The sequence below is a fragment of the Bombina bombina genome, chromosome 11, assembly GCF_027579735.1.
Source record: "Bombina bombina isolate aBomBom1 chromosome 11, aBomBom1.pri, whole genome shotgun sequence".
In the NCBI taxonomy this organism is placed as follows: Eukaryota; Metazoa; Chordata; class Amphibia; order Anura; family Bombinatoridae; genus Bombina; species Bombina bombina.
The window spans coordinates 147,576,579-147,594,278 of NC_069509.1; the positions used below are offsets into that span (position 1 = coordinate 147,576,579).

The 17,700-nt window shown below is 35.9% G+C and overlaps 1 protein-coding gene across 1 annotated transcript in view; it reads left to right on the top strand.

Moving 5' to 3' along the window:
* Positions 1 to 9,893: 9,893 nt before the first annotated feature.
* The window catches only part of MAD1L1 (mitotic arrest deficient 1 like 1), a 1,632,937-nt gene continuing 1,625,130 nt past the window's right edge, over positions 9,894 to 17,700 (top strand). Inside the window, exons 1-2 of the mRNA XM_053695314.1 lie at positions 9,894 to 9,973; positions 12,842 to 13,029. Of these exons, the coding sequence (XP_053551289.1) occupies positions 12,877 to 13,029 (153 nt within the window). The 5' untranslated portion in view covers positions 9,894 to 9,973; positions 12,842 to 12,876. The remainder of the gene's footprint in view (positions 9,974 to 12,841; positions 13,030 to 17,700) is intronic.

Genomic DNA, 17,700 nt, shown 5'->3' on the forward strand with positions numbered 1-17,700 from the left:
ATTTCATATCTATATTAAAAAGCATGTTATACTGCATCTTCATTACAGCTAATGAATTAAACTCCATCTAAAATAGCGCTTACATTCCAGATCTGATTTTAAAAAGGGGAGAGTTTACCATCACTTTAACATTCATTATAATTGACGCTTTTCATTCATCATTTCATTCATTTACATTCATATGTGGATTTACAACTGCTGTGGCTTTGAATGGTGCTTTATACTGCTGTGAAACTGGACTTCATTGCCGGCTTAGGTTGTCCTGGTCTTTGTGTCTGCACCTTATACCGGTACAGCCTTCTCTCTTTTCATAGTTTTTTTGCAGAATACTTTACCAGGTAGCATATCCCTATATAAGTTATAACATGATAGGTTGAACTTTCTCATCTGTTCTCTTTGTGCTGTTTGTAGTTATTTAATATACTTTATAGAGAGCATTAGAACTACCATTTCAAATATATTGATTCAAGTTTTTCTAATTAAAATATTGCATAATTCCAATATTACATGTAAAGATAGCACTAGAAATACTATTAAATTAAACAAATGTTAGAATGTTGTACAAACATTCGAAACGAACAAACAAATGTGTTAACATTCATTTAATTTTTTTTTTAATGTTGCAAAAAATGTGCCCATCCCATAACTTACGTTATCATAGTTCAACACATTTCTATCATGCATATGAAAGAGCACAATTTAAACATAAAATATTTTTGAATGGAAAACATTTTTTAAATGGGTCATTGGGATAAAAGCTCATTAGCTGATAAGGAAACTATCACAGCTCTACTGGGTATAACAAGACCTTACTGAGCCTCAGGACAAAGGCTGTCACCATATTTGTAAAAGCAAATCCATCCAAGTGGGTGTAGCCAAGGCCCTCCTGTAGCAACAACACTACTGATTGGACGGGCAGATGTGCCCATAAATCTGTGGGCCCGGACTAATTGCAGGTCACATGGGCCCCCTAGATGTGTTTGCCTGGACTCAACTGAGACTTCTGAGACCCCTGTAATTAAAGGGACATTAAACCCCAATTTTTTGTTTCATGATTCAGATAGAGAATGCAATTTTAAACAACATTCCAATTTACTTTTTTAAATCTAATTTGCTTTATTCTTTAGATATCATTTGTTGAAGAAATATAAATGCACATGGGTGAGCCAATCACACAAGGAAACTATGTGTAGCCACCAATCAGCAGCTAGAGACAATCTAGATATGCTTTTCAGCAAAGGATATCAAGAGAATGAAGCAAATTAGAGAATATAAGTAAATTAGAAAGTTGTTTAAAATTACAAGCTCTTTCGATATAATAAGAGAAAAAAATTTGGGGTTTCATGTCCCTTTAAGCCCTTATTAATTGGTGAACAGTGACACACCCCACAAGTATAAACACAAACATATTTAATCTTCAGGATAGGAACATATTTGTTTTTCTCTATTTAAAAAAATGGAAAGAATGTATTACAATATTCAATTTTAGATGCAACAAAGGAAAATATTTTAAATAGGAATAAAAGATAAAACTAAACTTTAATAATTTATAGATTACAATTTAAAAAAAATCTAGATTTATTAAAAAAAAAAAGACCACTAAAGTCAAAATTAAACTTTCATGATTCAGACAGAGCACACAATTTTAAACAACTTTCCAATTCACATCCATTATCTAAATATGCATAATCTTTTTTTATATGCACACTTTCTGAGGTACCAGCAGCTACTGAGCATGTGCAGGATTCACATAATTTACATATATGCATTTTGTGATTGGCTGGCCGCTGTCACATGATGCAGGAGGAAGGGAAATAAAACTAACTGATATTTGTCAGAAAAAAATCTACTACTCATTCTAAATTCAAACGAAGCACTTTTGCAATTATTGATTATGCTGTTGCACTGTATTTAGTGGTCCTAATTTACCTCCTTGTCTTGGTGTTTGATGAAACGTAGCACCTTTGCATGATAGTGTAGTACTGAGGTAGGCTCAGGAGTGTGCACATGACTTGAGAACTATATTTGTAACATTGTTGCAAACACTATTGCCACATAATGCTCAAGACGTGCTCGCTTTTAAAGCCACATACCAAGAGAAAGTGTTTAAATTTAAAGGGACATGATACCCACATTTTTTCTTTCATGATTTAGAAAGAGAATGCAATTTTAAACATCTTTCTAATTTACTTATTTTATCTCATTTGTTTTATTCTCTTGATATTCTTTGCTGAAAAGCATATCTAGATATGCTCAGTAGCTGCTGATTGGTTGCTGCACATAGAAGCCTCGTGTGATTGGCTCACCCATGTGCATTGCTTTTTCTTCAACTAAGGATATCTAAAAAATTAAGCAAAATAAATAATAGAAGTAAATTGTAATGTTGTTTAAATTTGTATTCTCTATCTGAATCATGAAAGAAAGATTTTGGGTTTAGTGGCCCTTTAACAAAACTAGACATTTTTTTTTTTGTTTAAATGTCTTAATCATGGAAATATAATCTTGTTTTCAAAGTAACATGAAAGGAACATAAAAGTGCAAACAGAAAATGCTCTAAAGTGTTAGTATATTATTGCACGTTTTTTTTTTTGCCTATAACTCAGTGTTTAACCCATGCAGAGGGATAAACAACTAGTTGAGCATATCTGGTGAGCTAATAAAAAAGACATATGTGTGTAACCACCAATTACTAGCTGTCTTACAGTAGAGTATTGCTGTCCAGAGCCTTTCTAGGTATGCTTTTCAACAAAGGATTCCAAGAAATTGAAGCAAATTTAACAATAGAAGCAAATTAAAAAGCCTTTTAAAAATGGCATGCTCTATCTGATCTATGAAAGGTTCATTTTTACATTTGTGCACCTTTAAAGGGATAGTCAGCACCAAAATTGTTATTGTTTAGAAAGAAAGATAATGCCTTTACTACCCATTCCCCCGATTTAGAAAACCAAGATTATTATATTAATATACAATATTCAAACCTCTAAATTTCTGCCTGTTTCTAAGCCACTTCAGACAGCCTCTTATCACATGCTTTTTTATTTGCTTTTCACAACAGGAGACTGTTAGTTCATGTGGGCCATATAGATAACATTGTGCTCTCTCCTGTGAAGTTGTGCACAACACAGCACTAATTGGCTAAAATGCAATTCAATAGATAATAAAAAAAAAGTCATGATATCAGGGGGCTGTCAGAAAATGCTTAGATACAAGGTAATCACAGAGGTAAAAAGTGTATTAATATAACTGTGTTGGTTATGCAAAACTGGGTAATGGGTAATAAAGGGATTATCTATCTTTTTAAACAACAAGTTTATCTATATTTTATCTATCTTTTTAAATATTATCTATCTTTTTAAATAACAATTTTGGACCTATGTGAAGTTGGCACCCCATGTTTGTAAAAACTGAATTAAAATATACCATTCGTTTGTGCTGCGTTTGTGCTGATTTGTGCCACAAAAACCAACGTTTGTGCCGGTTTGGTTTAGGAGATATTGCACATTATTTTTTTATGAAACCCCGCCCACTTTGCACCCCATGTTATGCAATTTTAAAAACAAATATACCATTTGTTTGTGCTGCGTTTGTGCTGGGTTGTGCCGCAAAAACGAACATTTGTGCCGGTTTGGTTTCGGAGATATAGCGCATTATATTTGCTGAAACTCCGCCCACTTTGCACCCCATGTTATGCAATTTTAAAAACAAATATACCATTTGTTTGTGCTGCGTTTGTGCTGATTTGTGCTGCAAAAACGAACGTTTGTGCTGTTTTGGTTTCGGAGATATAGCGCATTATTTTTATGAAACCCCGCCCACTTTGCACCCCATGTTATTCAATTTTAAAAACAAATATACCATTCGTTTGTGCTGCGTTTGTGCTGATTTGTGCCACAAAAACAAATGTTTGTGCCGGTTTGGTTTTGGAGATATAGCGCATTATATTTGCTGAAACTCCGCCCACTTTGCACCCCATGTTATGCAATTTTAAAAACAAATATACCATTTGTTTGTGCTGCGTTTGTGCTGATTTGTGCTGCAAAAACAAACGTTTGTGCTGTTTTGGTTTCGGAGATATAGCGCTTTTTTTTTATGAAACCCCGCCCACTTTGCACCCCATGTTATTCAATTTTAAAAACAAATATACCATTTGTTTGTGCTGCGTTTGTGCTGATTTGTGCCACAAAAACGAATGTTTGTTCCGGTTTGGTTTCGGAGATATAGCGCATTATATTTGCGAAAACTCAGCCCACTTTGCACCCCATGTTATGCAATTTTAAAAACAAATATACCATTTGTTTGTGCTGCGTTTGTGCTGATTTGTGCCGCAAAAACGAATGTTTGTGCCGGTTTGGTATCGGAGATATAGCGCATTATATTTGCTGAAACTCCGCCCACTTTACACCCCATGTTATTCAATTTTAAAAACAAATATACCATTCGTTTGTGCTGCGTTTGTGCTGATTTGTGCCGCAAAAACTAACGTTTGTGCCGGTTTGGTTTAGGAGATATTGTGCATTATTTTTTAATGAAACCCCGCAGCGCTTTTAAGCGCTTGTTAAATCTAAGCAAGTTAATATTAACTGCAAAGTGAATAAGTAGAAACCCACTACTTAATTGAAAAAGGAAATTTTCAATTAAATTGCAGTAAAGCCCTCTACTTCAACCCCATTAGGCCTAATAAACCTCCTTTAGCCAATTTAACCTCTTTGTTGCCATATTAATCACCTGTAATGTCATGTTAACCACAGACAGCCCAATATTAACTTGCTTAGATTTAACAAGCGCTTAAAAGCGCTGCGGGGTTTCATTAAAAAATAATGCGCAATATCTCCTAAACCAAACCGGCACAAACGTTAGTTTTTGCGGCACAAATCAGCACAAACGCAGCACAAACGAATGGTATATTTGTTTTTAAAATCGAATAACATAGGGTGCAAAGTGGGCGGAGTTTCAGCAAATATAATGCGCTATATCTCCGAAACCAAACCGGCACAAACGTTCGTTTTTGCGGCACAAACCAGCACAAATGTAGCACAAACAAATGGTATATTTGTTTTTAAAATCGAATAACATGGGGTGCAAAGTGGGCGGAGTTTCAGCAAATATAATGCGCTATATCTCCGAAACCAAACCGGCACAAACGTTCGTTTTTGCGGCACAAACCAGCACAAACGTAGCACAAACAAATGGTATATTTGTTTTTAAAATCGAATAACATGGGGTGCAAAGTGGGCGGGGTTCATAAAAAATAATGCGCTATATTTACGAAACCAAAACAGCACAAACGTTAGTTTTTGTGGCACAAATCAGCACAAACGCAGCACAAACCAATGGTATATTTGTTTTTAAAATTGCATAACATGGGGTGCAAAGTGGGCGGAGTTTCAGCAAATATAATGCGCTATATCTCCGAAACCAAACCGGCACAAACGTTCGTTTTTGCGGCACAAACCAGCACAAACGCAGCACAAACAAATGGTATATTTGTTTTTAAAATTGCATAACATGGGGTGCAAAGTGGGCGGAGTTTCAGCAAATATAATGCGCTATATCTCCGAAACCAAACCGGCACAAACATTTGTTTTTGCGGCACAAACCAGCACAAACGCAGCACAAACAAATGGTATATTTGTTTTTAAAATTGCATAACATGGGGTGCAAAGTGGGCGGAGTTTCAGCAAATATAATGCGCTATATCTCCGAAACCAAACCGGCACAAACGTTCATTTTTGCGGCACAAACCAGCACAAACGCAGCACAAACAAATGGTATATTTGTTTTTAAAATTGCATAACATGGGGTGCAAAGTGGGCGGGGTTCATAAAAATAACGCGCTTTATCTCCGAAACCAAAATGGCACAAACGTTCGTTTTTGGGGCACAAATCAGCACAAACGCAGCACAAACCAATGGTATATTTGTTTTTAAAATTGCATAATATGGGGTGCAAAGTAGGCGGAGTTTCAGCAAATATAATGCGCTATATCTCCGAAACCAAACCGGCACAAACATTCATTTTTGCGGCACAAATCAGCACAAACGCAGCACAAACGAATGGTATATTTGTTTTTAAAATTGAATAACATGGGGTGCAAAGTGGGCGGGGTTTCATAAAAAATAATGCGCTATATCTCCGAAACCAAAACAGCACAAACGTTCATTTTTGCTGCACAAATCAGCACAAACGCAGCACAAACAAATGGTATATTTGTTTTTAAAATTGCATAACATGGGGTGCAAAGTGGGCGGAGTTTCAGCAAATATAATGCGCTATATCTCTGAAACCAAACCGGCACAAACATTTGTTTTTGCGGCACAAACCAGCACAAACGCAGCACAAACAAATGGTATATTTGTTTTTAAAATTGCATAACATGGGGTGCAAAGTGGGCAGAGTTTCAGCAAATATAATGCGCTATATCTCCGAAACCAAATCGGCACAAACATTTGTTTTTGCGGCACAAACCAGCACAAACGCAGCACAAACAAATGGTATATTTGTTTTTAAAATTGCATAACATGGGGTGCAAAGTGGGCGGGGTTTCATAAAAAAATAATGTGCAATATCTCCTAAACCAAACCGGCACAAACGTTGGTTTTTGCGGCACAAATCAGCACAAACGCAGCACAAACGAATGGTATATTTTTATTCAGTTTTTACAAACATGGGGTGCCAACTTCACATAGGTCAATTTTGGAGTTGACTGTCCCTTTAAGATTGCTTCTATAGTATGGTAAGCTTACACTAAGGGCGAGATTTATCAGTCTGAGACCTGTCAGAATTCACATGTTGTGAACTTGTCCGCACTTGATCGCTGATTGCGGAGCTCATTTGTTCCCCATATTTAACATTGCATAGGCGAATGCTTGTGCAACTCCGCCCCCTAACCTCACACAACCAATTGCATGAGAGTAGGACATGTCTATCACCTCGGTCCATCCGCCATCTCCAAATTGGCAAGAGAGTTTATGAAGCAGAGATTTAAACCAACCGATCGTGGCATTAGCTTCATGATAGATCTTGCCCTAAGTAGCCAGGATAAAAAATAAAAATGTGTGTCGGCTGCCTTGTGCAATATTCAATACAATGTTCATTTATAATTTATTTATTGTCACTTCTAAATGCAAAGTTAAAACCAATTTGGAGTATCCCAATATGGGACCCAAGAGTGGTCCCCTGTTTTTCAGGTACCTTTATACCAATAATGGCCCTTAAAGGGACAGTCTACACCAGAATTGTTATTGTTTTAAAAGATAGATAATCCCTTGTTTACCCATTCGCTAGTTTTGCATAACCAACACAATTATATTTCTATATGTTTTACCTCTGTGATTATCTTGTATCTAAGCCTCTGCAGACTGCCCCTTTATTTCAGTTCTTTTGACAGACTTGCAGTTTAGCCAATCAGTGATGGCTCCCAGGTAACTTCACGTGCACGAGCACAGTGTTATCTATATGAAAAACATGAACTAACACCCTCTAGTGGTGAAAAACCTGTTAAAATGCATTCTTAAGAGGCGGCCTTCAAGGTCTAAGAAATCAGCATATGAACCTCCTAGGTTAAGCTTTCAACTAAGAATACCAAGAGAACAAATAAAAATTGGTGATAAAAGTAAATTGGAAAATTGTTTAAAATTACATGCCCTATCTGAATCATGAAAGTTTTTTTTTGGACTAGACTGTCCCTTTAATACCAAGTAAAAGTATTCCAAATACACATTATGTATGTTATATACTATGTACTGTTTTCTTTATTTTCTTTATTAGGCTGATAGTAATGTTGTGTCTGCAAGCCCAAGAGTGACCTATAATGCAATTGCACATAATTATTTGTATTATTTGATTAATAAGGTCCAAAAATTTTTTTTTTCATGATTTAGATAGAACATACAATTTTAAATAACTTTCCAATTGACTTCTATTATCAAATGTGCTTCATTATCTTGTTACCCTTTGCTGAAGGAACAGCATTGTACTGCTGGCAACTAGCTGAACACATGTAGTTAGCCAATCAAAAAAGACAAATGTATGCAGGCACCAATTAGCAACTAGCTCTCACTAGTGTTGGATATGTGCGTATTCTTTTTGAGAGATATCAAGAAAATTAAAGGATTACTTTCTGTTATAATTTTTAAGCTAAACAACTAACATATTAAAGTTAATAAACATTAATTAAAACCTACTGACCTATATTTTCTCCAAAACGAAGTTTCATAACGTTCTAAAAGTTATATCTTTTATTCGCCGATGATGTCACGTTATCCTGCCCACTATTTTCAGCACTGCATGTTCAAAATACTTAAACCAATAACTTTGTGCTTAAAGCGCCATTTTGAAACCTAGGTATTGTAAACGGATTGGTACAGAGCAAAGGATACCCACGGAGTGGGTTTGGAAAACAATTAAATTTACAGACAAGATTTCTGATATACGGTAGAGATATGTTAATGAAATGCTATTGATAAAAAGCGTATTTGGGGTAGTTAGTTAGTAACAGGCATAGAAAATATTTACTTACAGTGGCCCTTTAAGCAGATTTTAAAGTAGAAGTGAATTTAAAAGTGTCTTAAAATTGCATGCTCTATCTGAATCATGCTGGTTTAATTTTGACTTTCCTATCCCTTTAACATAAGGGACCCATAAGTGTTTCAGGGTCCATTTTGCAGCTATAATTCTCTTACAATTTCAGGAGTCCAAAAGTGGCCTCATGAGTAATTCAGAGGGCTAATTGATTGGTTGGCATAATGTCCAAATCTAAGCCTTGAGCTTTATATTAATATCTGTATTGTACTGTAACTATTTTTATTAATCTATATTGCTTGTATGCCTTGACTTAAAGGGACAGTCGAGTCCAAAATAAACTTTCATGATTCAGATAGGGTATACAATTTTAAACAACTTTTCAGTTTACTTTTATCACCAGTTTTACTTTGTTCTCTTAGTTGAAAGCTAAACCTTGGGGGTTCATATGCTAATTTCTTAGCCCTTGAAGGCCACCTCTTATATGAATGCATTTTGACCACTAGAGGGTGTTAGTTCATGAGTGTCATGTAGATAACACTGCACATGGAGTTACCTAGGAGTCAGCACTGATTGGCTAAAATGCAAGTATGTCAAAATAACTGAAATAAGGGGGCAGTTTGCAGAGGATTAGATACAAGATAATCACAGAGGTAAAAAGCATATTAATATAACTGTTATGCAAAACTAGGAAATGGGTACTAAAGGGATTATTTTTAGTATAAAAATAAACATTTTTAGTATTTTCATAGAGGAATTAACAATGGTTGAATAGAGAAATAGAGTTTTTTTTAGCAGTGGTTTACTGTTAAATTACACATTACACCAGCCCATTTTGGTCTCTGGCAGCGATCACAGGAGGACTGGTTACCTGTCTGAGAACATTATCCTGTTGCACACTCTTTTTTTGGTTTATGTTTGTGTATGTGTGCACAATATATACATATTTTTGTAAAACAGTTTATATTTAAGAGGTGCTCTCATGAGCATACAGCAATAAAACATATGTTACATGTGTATTTAAAGTTTATACATCGTATTAGAAAACAGTTTATATTTTATTTACAAAGGTTTACATTGTTTCTTTTTAAGTAAACCATTAAAATCATCACCTACAGCAACAGAAAATACATATATAACACATGAAGGTACATACAATGACAGAAACAGACAGTTCAGTAATCATAGGATGGTATGTGTCAAACATTTAGCTATCACTGTCCTCAAATAAGGCATTTAAAAATGTTTCTACTTTGTTGAAAATTAAATGCATAAATACATTTTCTCGAATATAAGAAACAAGCAATGGTATAAGTGGCATTACGGTAGTGCTCTTTTGTTTCAGGTTTTGTGGTAAACTCGAAAAAATCCCGCGAGAATTGAGAGGAGGGAGATCCAAGCTTTGGGGTCTATAGCAGAGCGGGACCGGTTCGCATTGAGTGAGGGGCTGAGTGTAAGTGTGATGGGGTCGTGCCTGCTAATGAAATGTGTATTTTATATAATAATTATTTATAGAGAGACATACTTGTATATAGCCACTCGCGGACGCGCATTATATGTGCACAACACACACTCGTGTACTGCAGCCACTGACTGCTGTATTTACACTTTACATAGAGCATGGGTCTGCAATACAATGTACATACTGACATATGCTTACAGTAAGACTAGTTGTAAAATAATGTCATGTAACAGTAGCCTATATATATATATATATATATATATATATATATATATATATATATATATAAATACACAGTATATCCATTTGGCATGGGCTTGGTTTCAATCATACTTTTTTAACTTTTTTTTTTTTTATAAAGGATTTTCTTGGTTGAATTGATATTTACAGAGATGTGAGATATATATATATATATATATATATATATATATATATATATATATATATATATATATAATTACAGTAATATTGAGTGGCCCATTAAAGGGACAGTCAACTCCAAAAATGTTATTTATTAAAAAGATAGATAATTCCTTTATCACCCACTCCCCAGTTTTGTATAACCAACACGGTTGGGATAGGAAAGTCTGCTTGATTCAGATAGAGAAGGTCATCTTAAGACACTTTTAAATTCACTTCTATTTTCAAATGTGCTTCGTTCTCTTGGTATCCCTTGTTGAAAAAGAATATGCACATATACACTAGTGGGAGCTAGCTGCTGATTGGTGCCTACGCACATTTGTCACTTGTGATTGGCTAACTAGATGTGTTCAGCTTCCTGTCAGTAGTGCAATGCTGTTCCTTCAGCAAAGGATAACAAGGGAATAAAGCACATTTGATAGTAGAAGTAAATTAGAAAGTTGTTTAAAATTGTAGATTATATCCAAATACTATAAGAAAATGTTGGGGTTTCCTGTTGCTTTTTACCTCTGTGATCACCTTGTATCTAAGCCTCTTCTGACAGCTCCCTGATCACATGACTGTTTATTATCTATTGACTTACATTTTAGCCAATTAGTGCTGTGTTGTACATAACTTCACAGGCATGCACACAATTTTATCTATATGGCTCACATGAACTAGCAGCCTATTGTTCTGAAAAGCTAATAAAAAAGCATGTGACAGCCGTCTGTATTGGCTTAGAAACAAGCACAAATTAAAAGCTTTAAATGTTATAAAATGTATTACTATAACAATGTTGGTTGTGCAATACTGGGGAATGGGTAGTAAAGGCGTTATCTATCTTTGTAAACCATAACAATTTTCGTGTTGACTGTCCCTTTAACTTTTTGTTGTCTTGTGAGTTGTGACTATTTTTGTTTGAGTTGTAAAACTATCATCTATTTTCTCTCTCTTTATTAAACAACAACTGCATTTGTCTTGTCAAAACTGTAAAGTGCTTACAAATCCATCCATGCACTCATATTGTGTGTCCGTCACACATGTGCTTACAATAACATTTTTTTCATCCTGGATTTTATCAAACCATGTGTACCAACCAAGTGATAGGTGACAGAAAGTTTGTGAAGAAGATATTTGGCCTATTTAGCTATCACTGTCCTTTATACTGTTGCTAGTTTGTTTAAATACAGTTGAATTGTATAATTAATAAGTGCATAATTAAAAGATAATACTTTCTCTGAATTTCAAATAAGCAGTAGATTTTGTCTGACAAATGTACCCCCCATTTGCCTGCCCCCTGTATTATGTGACAGTCATCAGCCAATCAGAAATATTTGTGTACACTGGGCTTGTGCACATGCTCAGTAGGAGCTAGTGCCTCAGAAAGTGTGTATATAAAAAGACTGCACAATTTGATAATGGAAGTAAATTGAAAATCTTCTGAAAATTGCATGCTCTCACTGGTTTTCAAACCTGTCCTTGGGCATCCCTAACAGGTAAGATTTTCAGGATTACCTTGGGTGAGAGCAGGTAAATTAACAATGTTTACTAATCAGTTGATTATTTCACCTGTGCTCTACTTCAGATATCCTCAAAATCTGGCCTATTAGGGAGGTCTGAGGACAGGTTTGAAAACCAGTGCTCTATCTAAAGCATGAAGGTTTAATTTTGTCTTTAGTGTCAGTGTATCTTTATTTGACATGAGAAAATGTTGCTAATCTTTATTGTATAAGGTAGAGTGATGTATGTACAGGGACATTGTAGTTCTAAAATATTATGCTTTCATTTATTAGAACGTCTCTTTTTTTTCACTACCTGCCATGGAACCTCTGTAAAGAGGTTAAACACATAAAGCCCTGCTTAGGAGCTGCTGATCCTGAGCAGAAAACAGCCAGTGAGGCAATCATCATCAGCCGTCACATGACCCCAACAATCCCCAGCTGTGTTCAGCTCGGATCCTGCTGCTTATGACTCCTAAACGGGAGTTTACTTATGTGTTTAACCCTTTTGCTGGGGATTAAACACACAGATTTCCACAGCGAGTAGTGGAATAATTACATGCTCTATCAAATTAGAGAATGTAATAGTAGCCTCAGTTCAAGTGAGATCCCCCCCCCCATTGTTAACTATCTTCTCAACAGGACCTTTTTTTTAGCGGGTGCATCACCCGGTTGATTTTACTGACCACCCGGCTACAATTTTAATTAGCTAATATTAAAAATGTTGAATTTTTATTGCACAAATTATCATTAAATACATTTTGTTAAATTATGTAATTAATTTGTGCTTTGGATAGCAGAAAATGATCCCAAACCATCATTCTTATTAAACTAATTTGTTTTTGTTCATATACCAAACATAGTAGAATATATTTGCCTATCTTTTTTTATTTGTGTTAAAAAATGTGCGTATGTTATATTTCTATAATAATGATTACTTTTCTTGTCTGGATTTTAGATTTGTGTTGCCTTCCCTATTGAAACAAAATTATCATGGAGGACATGGATGAAAATACCACTGTCTTTTCTACTCTGCGTTCCTTCAACAGCTTTCTGTCTCAGAGATCTGAAGGGACGTCACCCAGTCTTGGTGCTTCCAATACTACTCAAGGTTCTTTACAGATGCAGTTCCAGCAACGCGTTTTGGTAAGTACTCTTGTAACTGTTAGGAATATGGTTAGTGCTACGAGGCGTCTATCACTCATCTAATGCATAAATAAAATAAGTCCGGTTTTAGCCAGAATTTGATATTGTTTTAGTGTTTTACATTTACTCTTAGGCAAAAGTCAAGATTTTTTTTTTATGTAGTTAAACTGATTATAACTTTAACAAATTAAAGCTTGCTTTCTTTAGCAGATCCATGACGAATCCGGCTTCCTCCAATCGTTGTGTGCTTCCATAGGCTTCCTGCTTGTGGGGCAACGCAACGATTGGAGGAAGCCGGATTAGTCATCGATATACTAATGCAAGCAGGAACTGTGAGCGGAGGATCGCCATTGTTTACCATAACGCAAAGGTAAGTATTTTAAAAAATAAGCATCTTTTGTAAACTTTAATGAATTAAAATGCCCCTGTTTTTAAGATTTATTATTTGATACTGGGCTTTAATTCGTTAAAGTTTACAATCACTTTATTTACAAAGCATTAATCGGCCACTGCTTTGCTGACTACGTGCATAAACGATGAATAGTACTGGTGCTGTGCTTCAAGTCAAAATTAAACTTCATGGTTCAGACAGAACAGAGTTAAAGGGCTATGAAACCCACATTTTTTCTTTTAATGGTTCAGATAAAGCATGTGATTTTTAACCCCTTAATGACCGAGGACGTGCAGGGTACGTCCTCAAAAAAAAGGCAGTTAACGCCTGAGGACGTACCCTGCACGTCCTCGGTGTGGAAAGCAGCTGGAAGCGATCCTGCTCGCTTCCAGCTGCTTTCCGGTTATTGCAGTGATGCCTCGATATCGAGGCATCCTGCAATAACCATTTTTAGCCATCCGGTGCAGAGAGCGCCACTCTATGGCCCTCTCTGCACCGGACATTAACGGCTACGTTCGTTGGTGGGTGGGAGCCAGTGTGGGAGGTGGGTGGCGGCCATCGATGGCCTTTGTGATGCGGAGGGGGGCGGGATCGGGGGCAGGGACGACCGGGGGGACGCGCACGGACGCGTGCACGGGGAGGCCGGGCGGGCGCGTGCACGGGAGGGAGCGGGTGGGAACCACTACGCTACAGAAAGTTTTTTGTTAGAAGTGGGGATCAAAGGGGTTAATATATTTATTTGGTGATCGGTTTGGCTGGTGGGGTATTGGACTGTGGGGGGGAAGCTACACTACGGAAACAAATAAAAAAAATAAATAAAAAGAAAACATTTTTATTTGCAAACTGGGTACTTGCAGACAGCTGCCAGTACCCAAGATGGCCCCAATAAGGCAGAGAGGGAGGGTTAGGGAGCTATTTTGGGGGGATCAGGGAGATTGGGGGCTAAGGGGGGACCCTACATAGCAGCATATGTAAATATGCTAAAAAAAATATATATTTTTTTAATACCTTTTATTTTAATACTGGCAGACTTTCTGCCAGTACTTAAGATGGCGGGGACAATTGTGGGGTGGGGGAGGGAAGAGAGCTGTTTGGGAGGGATCAGGGGGTGGGATGTGTCAGGTGGGAGTCTGATCTCTACACTAAAGCTAAAATTAACCCTGCAAGCTCCCTACAAACTCCCTAATTAACCCCTTCACTGCTGGCCATAATACACATGTGATGCGCAGCAGCATTTAGCGGCCTTCTAATTACCAAAAAGCAACGCCAAAGCCATATATGTCTGCTATTTCTGAACAAAGGGGATCCCAGAGAAGCATTTAAAACCATTTGTGCCATAATTGCACAAGCTGTTTGTAAATAATTTTAGTGAGAAACCTAAAGTTTGAAAAAGTGAACAATTTTTTTTTATTTGATTGCTTTTGGCGGTGAAATGGTGGCATGAAATATACCAAAATGGGCCTAGATCAATACTTGGGGTTGTCTACTACACTACACTAGAGCTAAAATTAACCCTAGAAGCTCCCTACATGCTCCCTAATTAACCCATTCACTGCGGGGCATAATACACGTGTGGTGCGCAGTGGCATTTAGCAGCCTTCTAATTACCAAAAAGCAAAGCCAAAGCCATATATGTCTGCTATTTATGAGCAAAGGGGATCCCAGAGAAGCATTTACAACCATTTATTCCATAATTTCATGAGTTGTTTGTAAATAATTTCAGTGAGAAACCTAAAGTTTGTGAAAAAATTTGTGAAAAAGTAAAAAAATTTTTTTATTTGATCGCATTCGGCGGTGAAATGGTGGCATGAAATATACCAAAATGGGCCTAGATCAATACTTTGGGATGTCTTCTAAAAAAAAATATATACATGTCAATGGATATTCAGGTATTCCTGAAAGATATTAGTGTTCTAATGTAACTAGCGCTAATTTTGAAAAAAAGTGGTTGGGAAATAGCAAAGTGCTACTTGTATTTATTGCCCTATAACTTGCAAAAAAGCAAAGAACATGTAAATATTGAGTATTTCTAAACTCAGGACAAAATTTAGAAACTATTTAGCATGGGTGTTTTTTGGTGGTTGTAGATGTATAACAGATTTTGGGGGTCAAAGTTAGAAAAAGTGTGTTTTTTTTCCATTTTTTTTTTCCTCATATTTTATAATATTTTTTATAGTAAATTATAAGATATGATGAAAATAATGGTATATTTTGAAAGTCCATTTAATGGCGAGAAAAACGGTATATAATATGTGTGGGTACAGTAAATGAGTAAGAGGAAAATTACAGCTAAACACAAACACCGCAAAAATGTAAAAATAGCCTTGGTCCCAAACGGACAGAAAATGGAAAAGTGCTGTGGTCATTAAGGGGTTAAAGGGACACTGAACCCACATTTTTTCTTTCGTGATTCAGATAGAGAGTGACATTTTAAGCAACTTTCTAATTTGCTCCTATTATCAAATTTTCTTCATCCTCTTGGTATCTTTATTTGAAATGCAAGAATGTAAGTTTAGATGCCGGTACATTTGTGGTGAACAACCTGGGTTGTTCGTGCTGATTGGTGGATAAATTCATCCACCAATAAAAAAGTGCTATCCAGAGTACTAAACCAAAAAAGAAGCTTAGATGCCTTCTTTTTCAAATAAAGATAGCAAGTGAACGAAGAAAAAAATAACAGGAGTAAATTAGAAAGTTGCTTAAAATTGCATGCTCTGTCTGAATCAAGAAAGAAAAAAATTAAATTCAGTGTCCCTTTAAACAACTTTCTAATTTATTCCTATTAATTTTTCTTTGTTCTCTTGGTAACTTTATTTGAAAAAGCAGGAATGTAAGCTTAGGAGGCTGTCCTAGCACCTAGGTATCGCTTGCTGATTGGTGGGCTTACATTCCCACTTTTTTAAATAAAGATACCAAGAGAACGAAGAATAATTGATAATAGGAGTAAATTAGAAAGTTGCTAAAAATTGCATGCTCTATCTGAATCATGAAAGAAAAGAAATGGTTTTCATATCCCTTAAATTCTATAATTAATGGACACTAAAGTCACAAAGGGACAAGGAACTTAAATTTTTTTTTTCTTTAATGTTCAAGATAGAGCATGCGATTTTAAACAACTTTCCAATTTACTTATAATATCTTGTTTTGTTCTTTTTGAATGCTTTGTTGAAAAATATACCTAGGTAGGCCCAGAAGCTGCTGATTGGTGGCTGCATATATATGCCTCTTGGCATTGCTTTCAGCTAGTTTCCAGTAGTGCATTACTGTTTCCTAAACAAAGGTTATTTAGTGAACAAATCAAATTAGAGAATACAAGTAAATTGTAGTATCGTCTGTCTGAATCATGAAAGAAAAAAGTTGGTTTCATGTCCCTTTAACCTTTTAAGGACATATGACAGAATTTTTCCGTCATAAAACAATTGAGCATACTGAAAGCTGTGTCCTTAAAGGGTTAAACCAGCATGTGCAAGAGTTCACAGTATATACATGAGTCTGTTTCTCTTTGGTTGTCACATGATATGGGGGCAGGGAAATGGAGGACAGTTTGACATTTGTCAGAATAAAATCTCATTTGAAATTCAGGGTACATTTTATTATGCATTTGTTGATTATGTAATTTTACTGGATTTGATGGGCCTTTAAAGTGAAGGTAAACTTTGATGAATGAAAGACCGTTTTTTAAAAATACAGGTTGCCCTTGGTTTACGCCGGTTCAATTTGCGTAACCTTTTTTTTCCAGTCATGTGACTGCTATTGTAATGCATTGAAAAGCAGTGCACTAATTAAAATAGCCAGTAGGTGGAGCTGTCCGCTTGTGTTGCAGCAAAGTTAAGCAAGCTTTACAGCCTGAAATGAATCTGTGTACACAGAGCAGACCAGACCTATCGAACAAACAAGATCTAGCAGCGACTTCCCTATAATCTTCCTGTCCAGCTGCTTGAGGTGAGGGTGCCTAACTTCTTATTGATCACTGCAGATTGAAATGCATAGAATAGATGCAGACTCAATATTATCTAACATTTTAACAATGCAGAGAACTGATTGCAGAAAAATGCAACTAAAAAAACGTTTTTGTTTATTAAACTTAGTTTGATGATGATGCCGTCTGTTGTGTAATTATTTTATTAGGTGCTGTTAGCAAATGTTTTTGCTCATTAAACTTAGTTTGATTATATATTCTGTGTTGTGTGATTATTTTATTAGGTTTATAATGCTGTTTAGCATTTAAAGTCTTCATTTCAAAGCTTTAAAAATAATGTATTGGGTGTTACCTATGTCAA